The 16,581-nt window shown below is 47.4% G+C and overlaps 1 protein-coding gene across 1 annotated transcript in view; it reads left to right on the forward strand.

Moving 5' to 3' along the window:
* NPHP4 (nephronophthisis 4) overlaps positions 1 to 16,581 on the forward strand; it is a 173,862-nt gene that overhangs the window by 101,341 nt on the left and 55,940 nt on the right. Inside the window, 5 exon segments of the mRNA XM_006885804.1 lie at positions 3,577 to 3,638; positions 5,971 to 6,078; positions 8,543 to 8,694; positions 8,845 to 9,036; positions 10,765 to 10,952. Of these exon segments, the coding sequence (XP_006885866.1) occupies positions 3,577 to 3,638; positions 5,971 to 6,078; positions 8,543 to 8,694; positions 8,845 to 9,036; positions 10,765 to 10,952 (702 nt within the window).

The raw sequence follows: 16,581 nt of genomic DNA on the forward strand, positions 1-16,581 counted from the left end.
ATGTCAACTCATGTAGGTCTGGGGTTTTTTAAAGGTGTAGATGTAGATGGTTTGGTGGCCTGCTCTGTGCCCCTTGTTGCTTGTCTGGGTACTCTTTCTGTGGCAAGCCCCATGGAAAGCCTCATTCTTTATTATTTTTAAAAATATTTTATATCAGTTTGCTTACAAAGTTTGTACATATTTTGTTTCACACTATGCTTCATTCACATTGTGTTTCATACAATCAATCCCATCCATTATGTTTTATAGAATTAATCCCCATAGAACTATGCCCATCGTTACCCTGTCTTTCCAGATCCCTGCAGTATCTTTCCTGATCCCTGCAGTATCTTTCCCATTTTCTTTACTCATCCCATGCCTTCTGCCCACGTCATTGTATGACCCTACAATTTTCCCCCTGCCCGTCCTCACCCCTCTGCTCCCACCCTGCCCCCTTGGATCCTCATACACGTTTTACTAGTTATCTTTCTGTTTATACAATAGTGGTTTTATGCAGTATTTGTCCTTATGAGACAGAGTTAATTCTCTCAGCATAATGCCCTCCAGTCCCCTCCCAAGTGATGCAGTAATTGTCAGAATCATTGTGCCTGCATGCCGCATGGTATTCCGTGGTGAATGTACCACAACTCCTCAATCCATGGGAATATGGCTGGACATTTGGGCTGTTTCCATCTTCTTGCGATGGTTAAGGATACGGCCTCATCCTTCGTAAGTACTTGCGTGCTTTATATGTGGATGGACGTGCCAGGTTTTTCTTAACGCTTTCCATCTTCAGGAGCACGCGCGCTCCTGCTGAGTCTGCTCTGTGAGGCGGCACAGCTGTAGGGTTCCAGTGCGTTCATCCCGTGCACACATCTGCACACGTCTGCACACAGAGCTCCGAGGGCACATGCGTGATACCTGTGGCTCGGCTTCACTAGCCCAGAATGTTCCCGGCTAAATAAATCACGCTCCGGAGGAACTGGGGCTTCCCAGAGAGATACCCCTTGGAGCTTTTGGAAGATTCCTGGAGAATTAAAGTGGGTAAACCGCAAGGAAAGGCTGGACTCCGGGTAACAGTGTGTTGCTGTGTAGTTTGAGAAGTGATAGAGAGCCACCACGTGAACGTTAAAACCAAATTGTGTGAAACTGCTTGGTTTTGTGATTTAAGTGCATTTTCTCTTTAAGCAGTTGCCTCGCTGAGGTAAGTGGACAGGGCCCCCTCTTTCCTGGGCTCACCAGCTCCATCTTTTCAATGGCTGTTTTAATCTCCAGGAAGATACAGCTGCATAAAAAGTTCAAAGGTCAAGGATTACCATGAAAAATGCCCCGCATAGTCACTAGCCTGGAGGGTGTGGGGTAAAGCAAGCATGTAAGGAGGAGGGGTGTGTGTTAACATCTCAGCTTTACACAGTGGGCAGCTTCTCCTCCGCTTGAGGACACGAAGGACCCGCTCCTGGGGCCTGGGGTTCTCTCTGCAGAAGATAATGGGGCCATTTCCTCCCATTTTCCCTTGTTACCAAAATCAGCCTGTGGAGTTTTTAGTCCCCATTTACGCTGGAACAAAGTGGATCGCAGCTTGCTGCTTTCTGGCTTCGTCTTTTAGACTTTTTTGGGGGGGGGGAGGGGGAAAGTGGAGTTTCTGTGGACAAAGGACAGGAGCTGCTGAAGTTGTCTGCTTACGATGCTCCAGGGACTGGGTGAGCTGCGCAGTTTCAGGGACAGACAGCCTGGCCCCGCCGTTTCCCTGTCTGCATTTCACATCTGTGGTGCTTGTCTCTTTCCTGGGCTGGGAAGAGGCTGCTCCTGGAGGGTTTGCTCACCCCAGTGAAGCAGTGGATGAAGTGAAGGAATTACACGTGCCTCTGATTGAGTGCAAGGTGCCCGGGTAGCATTAATAGGTTACATGTTGGGCTGCTAATTGGAAGGTTGGCAGTTCAAATACACTGTTCCCTCATTTGGAAAATGAGCACTCTCCTCCTATTAAGACTTGCAGCCTTGGAAGCCCAGCAGGGGGCCAGCAGGAGTCACAGTACACCCGATAGCACGGGGATGTTGTGCCTTCCTGAGGCCTGTGCATCCCAGTGGTTTCGGAGCCCCTTTATTGACTTGTCAGAGGCAGTGGGGCTGGGTTGTTGGGAGTTGCCATGGAGGCAGCCGGAGTCCTACCCGTAACTGCTGGACCTCTGAGGTGAGAGACCTCGTGATGCCTAGGGAACACTGGCCTGCAGGTGGAGGACATCTACTCTCCCCTCCGCAGGGTGCCCTCAGCTCAACTGTCCTGTATGTCTTTGGGGTGGGTCATGAGGGCAGTGAAGGGAAGAGACTCTGGGAGCTGTGGCCCAGGATGAGCTCTCTGCAGGTGGGTGATAGAGAAGCCGGTGGGGGGCTCGACTCCTCAGGTGGCTTAAGTGTCCCTGCTTGCTTGCTGTGTGGTGGTGTCCACTTGGAGTGGACATCATCCTCACCATAGAGGGCCTTGGTGAGTCTGTTCATAGAGGACAGTGTGCGCAGGCAGTGCATGTGTAGAGGGCTTCCGTTTGCCCCAGGAGGTCCCCTGCAGAACCAGCAGGTGTGAGGACACTCTTTGAGTGAGCTTGGGCAGAGCATTTGGAGGACTGGCTGCTCCTTGCTGGGGTGGCTTCCTGAGTCTAAAGAGCCTCCACCACCAACAAGCCTGCTGCCCTGAGTCCATCCCAACTCCTAGCAGCCCCGGAGGACAGAGCAGGGCTGGCCCTTAGTCTCCAGGGCTGCACATGTTTGCAGAAGCAGACTCCGTATCTCTCTCCTGCAGACTGGCCTGTGGAGCTTACTCAGCAGCTGGGCACACCAGGCCTCTCTCCACTGCCCTAGACAGGCCTTAGACAGGAGAGGCTGCCTTCCTGTGCAGTCACGGAACTGTGGGTGACACAATAGCGCAGGTGTCAGGGGAGCCTGGCCAGGGTGCTTGTCTGCAGGTTTCTTACTTTGCATGGGGGTGTTGACCTGAGGCAGAGAGCTCTGCACCTGCAGACCTTGATTGGCCTTCTCAGGCTTGGGATGTTGAGTGAGTAAAAAGACAGCAGTGCCGTGGTCAGCTTGTTAGAGAACCTCTGATGAAGTGTCTTCTGCTCATTAAACCCACACTTCCTAGAGCTGCATTCTCACAGGACAGTGGTTATGCAGGGGAGTGCTTGACACACAGTACAGACATCGTCTGGTGTGGAGTTAACACAAGTCCCCTTCATCAGAAAGCAGAGACGCCTGGGGAAGCTCCTGCTGGCCCACATTTATACTGGCTGTGCAGAGTCTGATAGCCACAGAGCCTCACGTGCACATTGTGATGCTGAAACTACGAAGAAAGGCCTGGAGACTTACTGCAAGTCAGCCTTCTGAATCATAGTGGTTTGATCTCATTGTGCGTGAGGTCCTCATGAAGCAGGTCAAACTAAATGGTAGCTATCAGCCGACCAGCCAAGGGTATGACATCATGGCTCAGCCCATGATGGTGCAGGTGTCTGGCTCTCAGTGTCCATCACAGGTGAGGTGGGGGAGCTGACAAGAACCTGCCTGGGTGGGGGTGGGCTTCCTGACCCTCCACCCCATGTCTCCCCACAGGCCCGCCCGTGCGGTCAGTCTCGAGGCTCGCTGCCACCCAGGACTCACCCGTGGGACCAGGCGTAAGTTCCAGCCAACAGGTCATGCCCTGTGCAGAAGGAATAGCAGAAGACAGCGTTTAAAAACTCTTGAGGGCCAGAAAAGTCATTTTGCATCTTTAAGCAGAACTGTTCTCCTCTTGGATTTCATGGCAGTGGGTGGGGTCCTGCCCAGACAGAGGGGGCTATTGTGGGGGTAACTCTGTTACTACCCACCCCAGTGTCTCTCAGTGTGCTGACCACAGTGCCAGGCTGGCAATTGGGTGATGCAGGGAGGGGGAGCTCCCCACTGATGGCTGTGACCCTCCAGTTTCCATCTGAGAATGGTCCAGTTTCCATTTGTGAATGTTCAGCCTCCTAAAAGAATGTCTTCTTCCTGTGGCCTAAGTGGTAAGAAGCTGCACTGCAATTTCAAAGGCATGCGGTTCAAATCTGTGAGCTGCTCTGTGGTAGAAAGATGGGCAGTCTCCTCCTGTGCACTTTACTGCCTCTGAAAAAATCCCCTGGAGGGTCAGCTAGGAGTCAGTTTCAGCTGGACAGCACACAGCAACAACTGGCAATTATGTCCAGCCCTTCCCTTTTTTCTTTTTAAGACATTCTCAAGTGTGGTCTTCATCTTCTCCTCACCCAGAAGGTTACTCGAGGGGGCCAGGGACATGCAAGGGGCTTCTTGGGGACCAGCTGGACTCCACAGGCTGAGCAGCTGATCCTGGCGGGAGCAGGGTTGCAGCTAAAGAAGACGTGAATGCTGGTGACCGTGTGCCAGACAACACGTCATATGGGTGCTGGAATCTTCAGTGGGGAATGGGCTCCTTACCTCCCACCTGGCCTGTGTGGTGGTGGGGTGCCCCTGCTTGGCTGTCCTCTAGGACGTTGAGTCACCCACCAGGGGTCACTGGCCAGCTTCACTGTGCGGTTGAGTGCAGTCTGCGATGGCTTCTTCCTCGTGTTGGCCCTGCCTGCCAGCGCTGCACTAGAGTTAGACTTTCTGGGAAAGATGAATAACCAGTATCCCTAGGAAGCGGGTTTAGCTGGTACCAGTGCAGCTCGGGTCAGAAATGAGACTTGTTCTCACCTCCCTGCCCCCAAAGGCCTGTCCAGTGTTGTTCCCTGGTGTGGGAAACACATTCCCTGGTGTGTTTACAGACACAGCGTGCCACTGTCCACTTCCACACACACAGGCTCCTGATGCCTTGGGGGGACCTGAGGACTGCTGAACTACCCCCAGCGATGTTGCCAGGACCCCTTGCCTCCTGCCTCCATTCACCTGTTCTTCACCCACACAATGTCCAGTGTCCCTCATGCTTTCCACCCCCACTTATCTGGTTTTTTCTTATGCCCACCCCTCCTTTGGTTCTGCGAGCATGTACAGTGACCGTCCACGTTAGAGACAGAGCCCAGGGATTATTTTACTCAATTTATCTAGTTACACTGCTGGATTTAGGTACTGTTCTTATCCCATTTTACAGATAGGTAGATTTTAAAACTTAGATAATTTGGCCAAAGTCTCTTGATAGTTAATCACACTCTATGTGTGGCCTGCACGTGCATCAGCTGCCACTGTGGCCGTGGCCTGAACATGGGGCTTTTTCCACTGAAACAGTGTTTGGAGTAGAAAGGGACGTTGGGGTGAGCTCTGGTGGCCTGGTGGTAGGAGACTGCGCTGAAATCCCAGAGGTGCGCGGTTCAAATCCACCAGATGCTCTGCTGAACCAATCAGATCCAATTTGACGGTACACACATAAAAAAGAATAAATAAATAAATAAGTAAAAAAAAAAGGGACGTTGGACATGCTTTAGTTCTGCAGGGGTTTAAGCATAGCGGACCCCATGTAGTGGAGAGAACCTGGGTTTTCTGACTTTTTCTCCTAGCTTATTTTTTTGAGAATATTTTTACTAAAATATTATGATTTGGAAAAAGATTACAGAATCATGTCTTCTAAATGAAAAGAAAGACATTTAACACAAATTCCACGAGTGAAGGAATTAGGAAAGATCCAATGGGGACCTGAAAGGATGGGCATAGATCAGTGGCGATCAAGCTTATTAAACAGTGTTTGAGAAGGATCGCACAAAACATAGCATGAATGAAGGAATGTGTGAAACACAGTATACATTAATGAAGCAATAGATAGGAGTTCTACATGCAGCCCAAGATAAAATAATAAAAGAACCCAGCCCCAGCCAGTTCCAGGTCTGAGCAGACACTGGTCAGGAGACTTGGTGGAAGTCCTCTTTCTCTGTGTCTGTCTCCAGATTTGTCCTCTCTGAGGGTCCCTGGCCAGCGTGTGTGGTAGGGACTCTGCGGAGAGACGGGAGGCCATCTCCGCTCCTCACCTGATCTCTCCCCTTTCAGCTGTCCGTGTCCCAGCTGGCAGCATCGCCGAAGCCTGCAGCCCGGCGCCAGCCCGCCAGGCTCTCTCCTCTGCTGACCGAGGACTTGCCACCTGCTCCAGCCCAGGCGGTAAGTGCTCCCCACGCCTCTCACTTCTAACTGACGTCACGGAAATGACACTGTACATCCGGCCTGTGTGGACATCTCTGGTGAGTTCTGTTTCTTTTAGCTGTGATGTGATGTCAGTGTTAGTGGGGACACTAGATGACGATGCTGCTGGATTGGGTATCAGGATCTCACTGGGATCGCTGTGATACGGGATTCCACCCAGTTGGCTGTGACACGGGTTACTGGGACTCGGTGGGTGGCACACTGTGCTCTCCACTTCAGACCACATTCACTACCCTGATGTCCTTAAGGAGAGAGACCAGGGGAGATCTGACTCCCAAAGCAGTTTGTGCCAATAGTTTAATTCCAGTATTTGTTTTTCCTGGTAAGACAAAGAGCGCCCTTAGAATCTCAGTGCGTTAAGGGAACAGGGCAGCGAGCTGACGCTATAAATAGAAGGCCCCAGGTGCACTGTCCTTGCTGCCTTAGCAGCTCAAGGAGAAACCCGCCCTCCTGGGTTCACGTGGACTGAATGGCTAAAACAGGCCCGTGCTTCCGCCGACCTTGGAATTCACAGTCTCACTGGAAGCTCATTGAGGAAATCTACTTCCGTTTAACAACTCATTTGTAAACACTGAAAATATCATGACGTACCTTATTCTAGAACATTATAAGGCTCACATTTTTATGAAGAGCTTGCTTAATTTTCCATATTGGTGTTGGAGTTCCCTCTGGACATATGCTCTTCCTTTTGAAATAGAAAGCTTAGTATGCAGGCTTGAAAGGGAGCCTTCTCCATCAACAAATGAATGGATAGAGAAGCTCTGGGATATTCACATAATGGAATACTATGCTGCACTGAAAAACAAGGAACTCATGAAATATTATACAAAATGGTTGACTCTGGAGGACTTTATGCTGAGTGAAGTATCTCAGTCACAAAAGGACAAATACTGCATGGTGCCACTGTTGTAAAACAGGACTGACCTTGGGGTTGGGGGGAGACTGAGAAAGATGGGTTCAATGATGTGTACTGTATCGAAACAGATGAGGGAGAAAACTGTTTAAAAGAGATACGTGATTAGGTATTTTTGTCGTGACAGGAGTCTAGAGTGAAGGCTACCTGGTGGAGTAGACCTAGGGGAGGGATTGTAAAACAAGGAAAGAATTTTTCTTTTACTTTTCCAAGAGGGTAGTGTACTAGGGGGAGGGTTGGGAGGAGAGAAAAGTGCAACAATGAATGAATGGAAATCCAAAGTCTCTGTAAATTTTTAGTGAAATTAATAATAAATTTAAATTATAAAAACCAAAAAAGAAAGGGAGTCTTCTGGATACCTGGTTCCCAGCAAACTTGTCTTTTCAATGTATGTTTTTCCTTTGGGAGAGTTGTAGATGGTGGAGCACGGGTAAATGGCTAGAATATTCAGCTGAGGGCAGGCTGTGCCCGTCCTCTGTGCACACCTGCAAGGCCTTGGCAATACAGGCTACTGATAACTGTTGAAGGAGGTGTCATCCTTCTGTTCTGTGAATGTGGCTTTTGTGTTAGTTTATCATCTGGGGCATCAGATATCTGCCCTGGGACTGACCAGTCTGTAAAATTGATGAGTCCGTTCTCTTTGCATTTCAGTAGACTCCCATGTTGGCTGGCTGGAAGGAAGCACAGAATGCCCACTTAAACTTGAATTTGATAAACAACAAATAATGTTTTAGTAGGAGACTATCCCAGTGGTGTAGCACTGAGTTGTTAATTGAAAGGATGCAGTTTGACCTCAGTAGGTGCTCCAGTGGAGAAAAATGTGGCAGTCAGTTTCCAGAAAGAGATGACCTTTGAGACCCTGTGAGATAGTTTGTCCTCTGTTGTGTAGGGTTTCTGAGAGTCAAAATCCACTTGATAGCAATGGGTTTGGGCTTAGATCCCAGCGAAGGATCCCTGTTGAGACAGTGGTTAAAGCCCTCAGGTAATTGAAAAGTACTCATTTAGATCCAGCAGCTGTTTCCGTGGGAGTCAGTCTGGTCCTGTAAAGACCACCGCCGTTGATCCCTGTCAGACAGTCCTCTCCTGTCATGTAAGGTCTCTGAGTTGGAATAACCTTGACGGCACCTCTAGAACAGCATATCCCAAATATTGCATCAGATCTTCTTATACTAAATAGTATTTGTTATTTACGTGAAATTGAAACTTAACTGGATCATCTGTATTATAATCTGGTATATCCAGCAACCCAGTTGTTGCTGTTGGATGCCATTGAGTTGGAACCAACCTACAGCGGACCCTCCCAAGTGGGTTTTCAGAGGCAGTCAATCACATGGGAGGAGCTTATCCATCCTTCTCCCACAGAACAGCTTGTGGGTTCGAACCCTGTGCCTTTGAGATTGCAGTGTGGCTTCTTACCACTAGACCACCAGTAAGCCCCCTTAAACTGAAGCACTGCTGTCACAGGTGGGATCCTGATTTGACTTTTTCTGGGGCCCTCTTTTTGTTCAGCAGGAGGTCCCCTTTGAGGGCCGGATCTCTCACCTGGAAGCAGACCTGACTCGAACTTCAGTGGTCCTGGACTCGTGCATTGCTGAGCAGCTTCAGGAGCTGCCCTTCACGCCCTTGCATGCCCCCATTGTCGTTGGGGCCCAGACCAGGAGGTGAGGGGAGTCACTGATGGGGTTTGGACCCGGCACAGTCCACCCTGCCATCACCCCCATCTTACACTCTGAGCAATAGACTTTCAAGAGATCTGTTCTCAGGCCTCTGCCGCCTCTGCCTGCCCTGTCTGAGTGCTGCTTTCTTTCCAGCTCCGGAAGTGCACTCTCTCGGGCCTCAATGGCGCTCCTGCAGTCCTCCGGCTTTCCAGAGATTCTTGATGCCAACAGGCAACCAGCTGAGGCTGTGAATCCCAGCGACCCTGTGAAATTCATCCCTCAGAAGGAAGAGTCCGACTGTCTGCAAAGCAATGAAATAGTGCTGCAGTTTCTTGCCTTCAGCAGGTAAGTTCATGTCTTGATGTGTTGAACAGAAGCTTCTGTGTGGCTGTGATTTGGCAGGGCTATCTTAACCCAGATCCAGTGAGATTAAGGATTGGCAGAAGTTAGTTTTCTTTTGGCAAGGCTAATTCTGCCCCCTGAAGCTATATATCTTAGTCTGCTAGGGCTGATGTAACAGAAGTACCACAAACAGATGTTAACAAACAGAAATTTGTTTTCTGATAGTTTAGGAGGGTGTTTGTTATTCATTGCCATCAAGTCAAAATTGACTCATAGCTGACACTTGAGCCGGTTTTCAGAAGCTATCATTTTCTGAGAGGACATAGCTCATCTTTCTCCCACGGAGCTGCTGGTGAATTCGAACCATGTGCCTTTGGACTGTCAGCTCAGCTCTTTACCACTAGGTCATCAGAGTTCCCTTTAAAGGAGGGTTGCAGTTGTTATTGTTGTGTACCACTGAGTTGGAACCGATCCCTTGGACAGGTTTTCAGAGGTGATTGATCCACAGGAGACTGCTTATCCCTCTCCTGCAGAGCGGCTGGTGGATTTGAACTGCCTGCCTTCAGGATTGCAGTGCAGCTTCTTACCACTAGGACATTAGCGTTCCCTTTTTGGAGGGAAGAGGTGTGAGTTCACGGGCCTGGCTCCCGGGGAAGGGTCTCTCTGTGGCCTCTGAGGGAAGGCCTTGGCAGCTTAGTTGCCCTGTTCCTGGGTGAGCTTTCCCATCTGTGCTTCCTGGTGTCTGTTCCTGATCCGTCTCCTCTATATTTATTTCAAAAGTGATTGGCTGAGAAGTTAGTAGAACAATCCCCAAACAATACACAGGTCGAAGGCAACACCAGGGGGTACCCAGTGTGTACAACAGTTACCCAGACAAGACTACAAGGTCAGCATTGGCCCAGGAACCAGTCTTGGAAGGCGAAAAGTGAGAGGACCCAAGGATGAACAGAAATAAGAACCACAGAGAAATGGGGGAAAGTGAAGCTACAATGTGGGGTTGCAGTTAGTGTCATAGAACAAAATATGTGTGAATGGTTGAATTGAATACAGTCTCCCCTGTAAACTTACACTCAGATTACAATAATATGCTAGAGAAAAACAAATTAAAACCCCCACAAACCACCAAAAAATACTTAAAACATGTCCTATGCTGATAAGATCTCATTAATATAACAAAAACTCTATTATTAACAAATTGAGCATCCATCCACAGGTATAGGGTTTTAAATTCTGATATATCTTTTAAGGGGACACACTCAGTCTCCAACCCTGTGATTGTCTGATTTGCTTGATTTTTCTGGGCCCTTTGTTAGAATATGGGGAGTCGGGCTAGAGGCATATAATGGGTTTCATGCTGAGCTGCTAATTGAAAGGTTGGCTGTTGAATCCCTTCTGCAGCTCTGCAGGAGAAAGATGGACAGATCTTGGAAAGATTTACAGCCTCAGAAACCCCACGGAGGGTTGCTAGGAGTCAGACATGACTTGACGGCAGTGAACTTGATTTTGGTTAGTTAAAATGTGCACGGATGTGCTGACCCATCCCGAGTGTCACTCTGCAGTCCAGCTGCTCGAGAAGAGCCGGCGAAGCTGCTCCTGTGGGTGGCCGAAGTGGCATGTTATTGCCACCTGCTGCCCACAGGGCCCAGGCTGTCTGATCGTGCAAGCGTGCAGTGACAGCCCTGGTTTCCTGGGATGGATAATTGATTAACTCAGAGCTGTTGTTGGATCCAGAGTATCCCAGGATCACAGGGGAACGCCGTGGCCAAAGACTGTGTATTTCACCTTCCAGTTCTACCGCTTCCCTCCTGCCACCACTCCCCGGCTGCAGCTGGTCAAGCTGGACGAGGCCGAGAGGACCAGCTCGGGTTCCTTGACTCACATCCTCATGCCCATTGACAAAGAAGGCTCCTTTGATGCTGGTAGGTCCTGTGTACAGGGCGAGTGTGAGCGATGCCTGTGCTATGGGGTTTTAAAAATCTTTTGTTGTTTTAAAATTTACTAGGAAAAATTTCAAACGTGCAGAATTTGAGAGAATAGTAAAATGAGTCAGTGCATCAAATGCTCAGCAATACACTTTGTCCTGACCCAGTTTTTTCCCCAAACCAGGATTATTTTGAAGTAAATCTTAGACTTGGTATCTTTTCCTCTTAAGTATATATCTCTATGTAGACCTAAAAAACCTAATGAGTCTAATTTTTAGCTCTGGTGGCCTAGTGGCAAGAAGCTGTGCTACAATCCAGAAGGCACACTGTTCGAGGCCACCACTTGCTCTGTGGGAGAAGGATGGGCAGTCTCCTCCTGTGCTATTAACTGCCTCTGAAAACCCACTGTGGGTCGATTTTAACTCTGATACACAATAGCAAACAAACAACCTTCAAATTAAATGATAACTAACTTCTTAGTCTCATCAACTATCTAGCCGAAGGGTAACATTTCCCTGATAGTTTCATACATATTTTTGTACAGTTTGTTCAAATCAGGATCTTAGGAAGATACGTATATTGTGATTAGGTGCCAGGATTCTTAATTCTCTTTATTTTTATTTGTTGTTCTGATTAAGGAATCCTGGTGGCATAAAGGTTGAGAGCTTAGCTGCTAACTGAAAGCTTTAGTGACTTGACCTCATCAACAGGTCTATTGGAGCAAAGGTTTGGCAGTCTGCTCCTGTGAAGAGTGCCTCTAGGAACCACTGTGGAGCTCTGTACTTTGTGGCTGGGTTGCCGGGAGTCGGAGACGTTTTGGTGGCACATAATAGCAACAGTGCCATTACTTTGTAACCCTTTACCATCATGATTTCAAAAACATTTTCATTATTCCAAACAGAGACACTGTACCCATTAAGCAGTAATTCCCCGTGTAGCCCCCAGCCCCAGGTTTACCTCTACTCTACATTCTGCCTCTATGACTTTGCCAGTTTTAGGTATTTCATGTGTTATATACGATCCTTTTGTGTCTAGCTTGGAAGCTCAGTCTCCTTTAATCCTCTAATTGTCTTCCCTGCCTGCCTGCCCCGATCTTGTTCTCCTCTCATCATTTGGTCCCAGTAGTTCCCACAGTCTTGGACTTGGCTCTTGTGTCCTGGTGGCAATGGTTAAGTGGTTTTTCTCACCCCCTGTTTTTCTGGTAAATTGGTTCCATCGTCTGCTTGATCAGATGCATGTTTGATTTTTAATTTTTCTTGGCACATGTTGGTCACAGCTGGGGCAGGTGGTGCGGCCTCACCAGATCTGGTTACTTCTTCCTCTGCCAGGTCAGCAGCCTCTGTGAACCCTGCTGACAGACGGATTATCTCATTTGAGGCTGCACAGCATGACACTGCTCTTCCATTGTGGCTGCTTCTTTGTGAGCCTATGCTTCCATAAAGAGAAACTTCCTCCTATCGACTGTGTGGGCACACGGGCACACGGAGGTACAGGCCCCAGAGAAAAGCCAGGAGAGTGCTTGATTTTTCCCCTTTATTTACTAATTTCCAAAATAATGGGATTTTTTTTAAAACCAGAAAATAAACCTATTGCTGACTCCTAGTGATCCCAGCTTCCAAAGATAGGACCAAACGCTAGTGCCCAAAACTCAACAAATACGTTTTCTCCTCTATGGATGGTCAATTGTCTCATCTCTGACCAGACACAGGGAGCAGAGCTACCCTGGAACCACTGCTGCCTATTGAGGTAGAAAATAAGACACAGAGAAGATGATGGATGGTAAGGAAACCAGAATTGAAACAAAGTTGTTGCTGTTATGTGCTGTCAAGTTGCCTGCGACTCGTAGCGACCGGTAGTGACCCTATGTATAACAGCCCCAAACCCTGCTCAATCCTGTGCCAATCTTATTCTCTCCAACACTCCTACCCCCATTACCCCAGTCACTGAGTCAGTCCATCTTATCCAGGGTCTTCCTCTCCTGTACTGTCCCTCCACCCTCCCAAGCATGAAGTCCCTCTCCAAGGACTGGTCCCTCCTTGTAACATGTACAAAGTTTGTCAGATGGAGCTTCAGAATCCTTGCCTCCAATGAACAGCCTGGTTTCACTTTCTCCAGGACAAATCTGTTCATTCTCTTAGCAGTCCATAGTGTATTAAATACTTTTCTCCAGCACCACAGCTCAAAGGCATCAGTTCTTCTATCATCCCTAGTCATTGTCCAGCTCTCTGATGCATAGCAACTGATTGTAAAGACCATGTCCTGTATCAGACACATGTTAGTCTCGAGACTGACATAATTGCTCTTCAGTGTCTCTAACAGCAGACTTTCCCATGACAATACATTTTTTAATTTCCTGGCTGCTGGTGCCAAGAGTGTTGATTGTGGAACCAAGCAAACTAAAGCTGTTTACAGTCTGAATCTCCACCATCCATGATGATGCTGCCAATCAGCCCAGAGTTGAGAATCTTTGTTTTCTTGATATTAACCTTCAATCCATATTGAAGGCTGCAGTCCTTGACCCTCTGTAGCAAACACTTCAGGTCCTCCTCAGTTTCATCAAGCAGGGTTGTGTCATCTGCATAATGCAGATTGTTGATGAGTCTACTTCCTGTCCTGATGCCACATTTCTCTTCACAGTGTTCAGCATGACAGCAACCGTGAGTTACCTCTGTACAGCAATGCACAGACAAGTGCTATACCACTTAGAAGAATGTTTGACAATAAACAATTTGAACCAGGCCTGTGGGCCACAGATTAAAATTACCCACTTTGGGCTTGGTAGCATAACTTTCTGTCCACTAGGCCAATGTAGCTCTCTCTATGTTGTTGTGGTTGTTATTGTTAGGTGCCATTGACCCTATGAATAAAAGGCCTGAGAACATTTTAAGGGTACTCAATTTAATATCCAACATTATGCCCTTTTCCCAAACCTTAAAATGGTCATTCATTTGGAATTTTAAAAGTACTTACTATTAATCCATGGGTTAATGAAGACATGGATATAATCCCCAATTAAGACTAAGTGACAAAAGAACATTAATTTCTGGAACATCTAGACTGTAAATGCTTATATTGAGTGAAAAGAAAGTTTAAAAATACTCGTTTAATTGTGTTACTGAAATAATTAAGGAGAAATAACCACTTAAAAATAGAAGAAAAAAATTACTAAAATGAGCATAAGTATATAAAAGACTAAAGAAACAGTAGGAAAATCAACCAAATTTTTGGGTTTGAGGTCAGCAGGTGATAGTGCCTTTCTTTGTTAAGATTAGATATACCAAACAAAGCCTGTTATTTCCAAGGTCTTTCTGACTCATAGTAACTCTAGTAAGACAAAATACAATCGGCCATAGAATCCAAGACGGCAAATCTTTATGGAAGGAAACAGTCCTGTGGCTGATGGGTTTGAACCACTGACTTTTTGCCTAGTAGGCTAGTGCTTAACCACTGTGCTGCCAGGGCTCCTTAGATCAGAGGTCCAGACCCCTCAAACACAGTTTGCCATTGAGTTGATTCAGACTCCTTGTGACTCTCCATTGGGTTTCTGGGGCTATAAATCTTCATGTCAGCTGATTAATTCATCTTTCTTCTGTTGTAGGCTTGAACCGCTGACTTCTGTGAAGTAGCTCAACACATAACTCACTAACCCCTAGGGCTCAGAGATAATGCAGATCAAATGCCACTTTTACCTATGACAAAGCTGCTGCAAGATCATGGTTAGTCAGAGTTGTGGTTGTTTTTGTTATGGGCTGCCAAGTCACCTATGACCCACAGCGACCCTATGTGCAGTAGATCTGAGCCCTTCTCTGCCCTGAGCCAGTTCTAATTCAAACACACCTACCTCCATTACTCCAGTTACTGTCTTAATCCTTCTCATCTGGGGTCTTCCTCTCCTGTGCTGTCCCTCCACCCTTCTGAACATGATGTCCTCCTTTAAGGATTGGTTCCTCTTTGCCACATGCCCGCAGTATGTGAAACAAAGCTTCAAAATCCTAGCCTCCAAGGAGAAAAACTTGGTTTCACCCTCTCCAAACAGACCTGTTTGTTTTCTTGGCAGTCCATGGTATATTCAAGACTCTTCTCCAGCACTGCAACTCAAAGGCATCAGTTCTTCTTCTGTCATCCTTAGTCATTGTCCAGCTCTCTGATGCATAGCAAGTAATTGCGGAGACCAAGGCCTGCATCAGGTGTACCTGTCTCTATACTGGCGTCGTTGCTTCTCAGTACTCTGTAGAGGTCCCTGACAGCAGATTTTCCAAATGCAATTCATCTTTTGATTTCTTGACTGCTGGTGTTAAGAGTGTTGATTGTGGAGCCCAGTAAGCTGTGCTGCCAGTTGACCCAGTGGTGAGAATCTTTGTCCTCTTGATGTCACGCTTCAATCTATATTGAAGACTACAGTCCTTGACATTCTGCAGCAAATGCTTCAGGTCTTCTTCAGTTTCAGCAAGCAAGATCATGTGAACTACCTATGTAGGTTGTTGATGAGTCTTTCTCCAATCCTGATGCCACATTCTGGAGAGTAACCCCTAAATGAATGGGCTTCAGTGCCGAGAGAGAGAGCGCTAGTGAGCAGTAGACTACTCCCTGTGTGGCAACCGGATGCCTGCTCCCTCGTGTACACTTCAAAGCACATCTTGTTAATTGCTGTCAAGTTGGCCCTAACTCACCGCAGCCTATGTACAATAGAACGAAGCATTCCTTGTTCCTACACCAGCTTAACGATAGTCGGTATGCTTAAGGCTATTGCTTGACCATACTATTACCCATCTTAGGCTCTGGAATACTTCTTTCTTGCTAGAAAATCTGGAAAGAAGAAAGAGGAGAAGGAGTGAGCAGCTCAGGCCCTGTTCATTCTCCAAAACTTACTAGTTGGATAAGCTGTCCTTGCCCTGGAGAAAAGCATGTGTTGGACAGAAAGAGGACAAGGGCAAACCCTCCACATGGAGGTGCAGAGCCAGAAGAAAAGATGTGTTCTACGCCATGTGCTTGGTTTGGTCTCCTTGGTTTTTGGGCCTAACCCGCCGTTAGTGTCTGCCAGCCAGGGGTCTTGGAAGTTGCTTGGCTTTCTGAGACCACATCTTCTAAACCAGCCACCTTGCTTTACTGATGTTCACAGAACTGCTGGTGACAGATTAACCTAAGTCTCAAAAGACACTACAAGTATAATTAATGAATTATAGAATTAATTGTTTAGCAGGACCCCTCTATACCCACTTTACTCAGCATCTAACTAAAAGTTGAGAGTTTGAAGTTATCCAGACATTCCACAGAAGGGGAAGGCCTGGAGATTTGCTCCTGCAAAACAAGCCATTGAAAATCCTACAGAACATAGTTCCACTCTGATACAAACCAGTCACCACGAGTCGGGGACAACTCCACTGCAGCTGGTTTTATACTGTTTCCTGGTCCAAATTGGATCCAGTTGTAGCTGGTTGAGCTCATCAGGTGTTCTGCTGTGAGGTTAAGGAAGAGCATCAAGATAATGAAACAAAAAGGGCCAGCCACGTACAGGTGCTCCTCCTGATTTGAACAGAAACTCATTTCCATTATGAGAGGGAAATTAAAGTCCAAATTTCCATTTCCTTGCAACTGGAAGTCAAAAGAAATGAAACAGAAGAAAAAC

Source organism: Elephantulus edwardii, unplaced genomic scaffold, assembly GCF_000299155.1.
Source record: "Elephantulus edwardii isolate Elephantulus edwardi_28Jun2011 unplaced genomic scaffold, EleEdw1.0 scaffold00045, whole genome shotgun sequence".
In the NCBI taxonomy this organism is placed as follows: domain Eukaryota; kingdom Metazoa; phylum Chordata; class Mammalia; order Macroscelidea; family Macroscelididae; genus Elephantulus; species Elephantulus edwardii.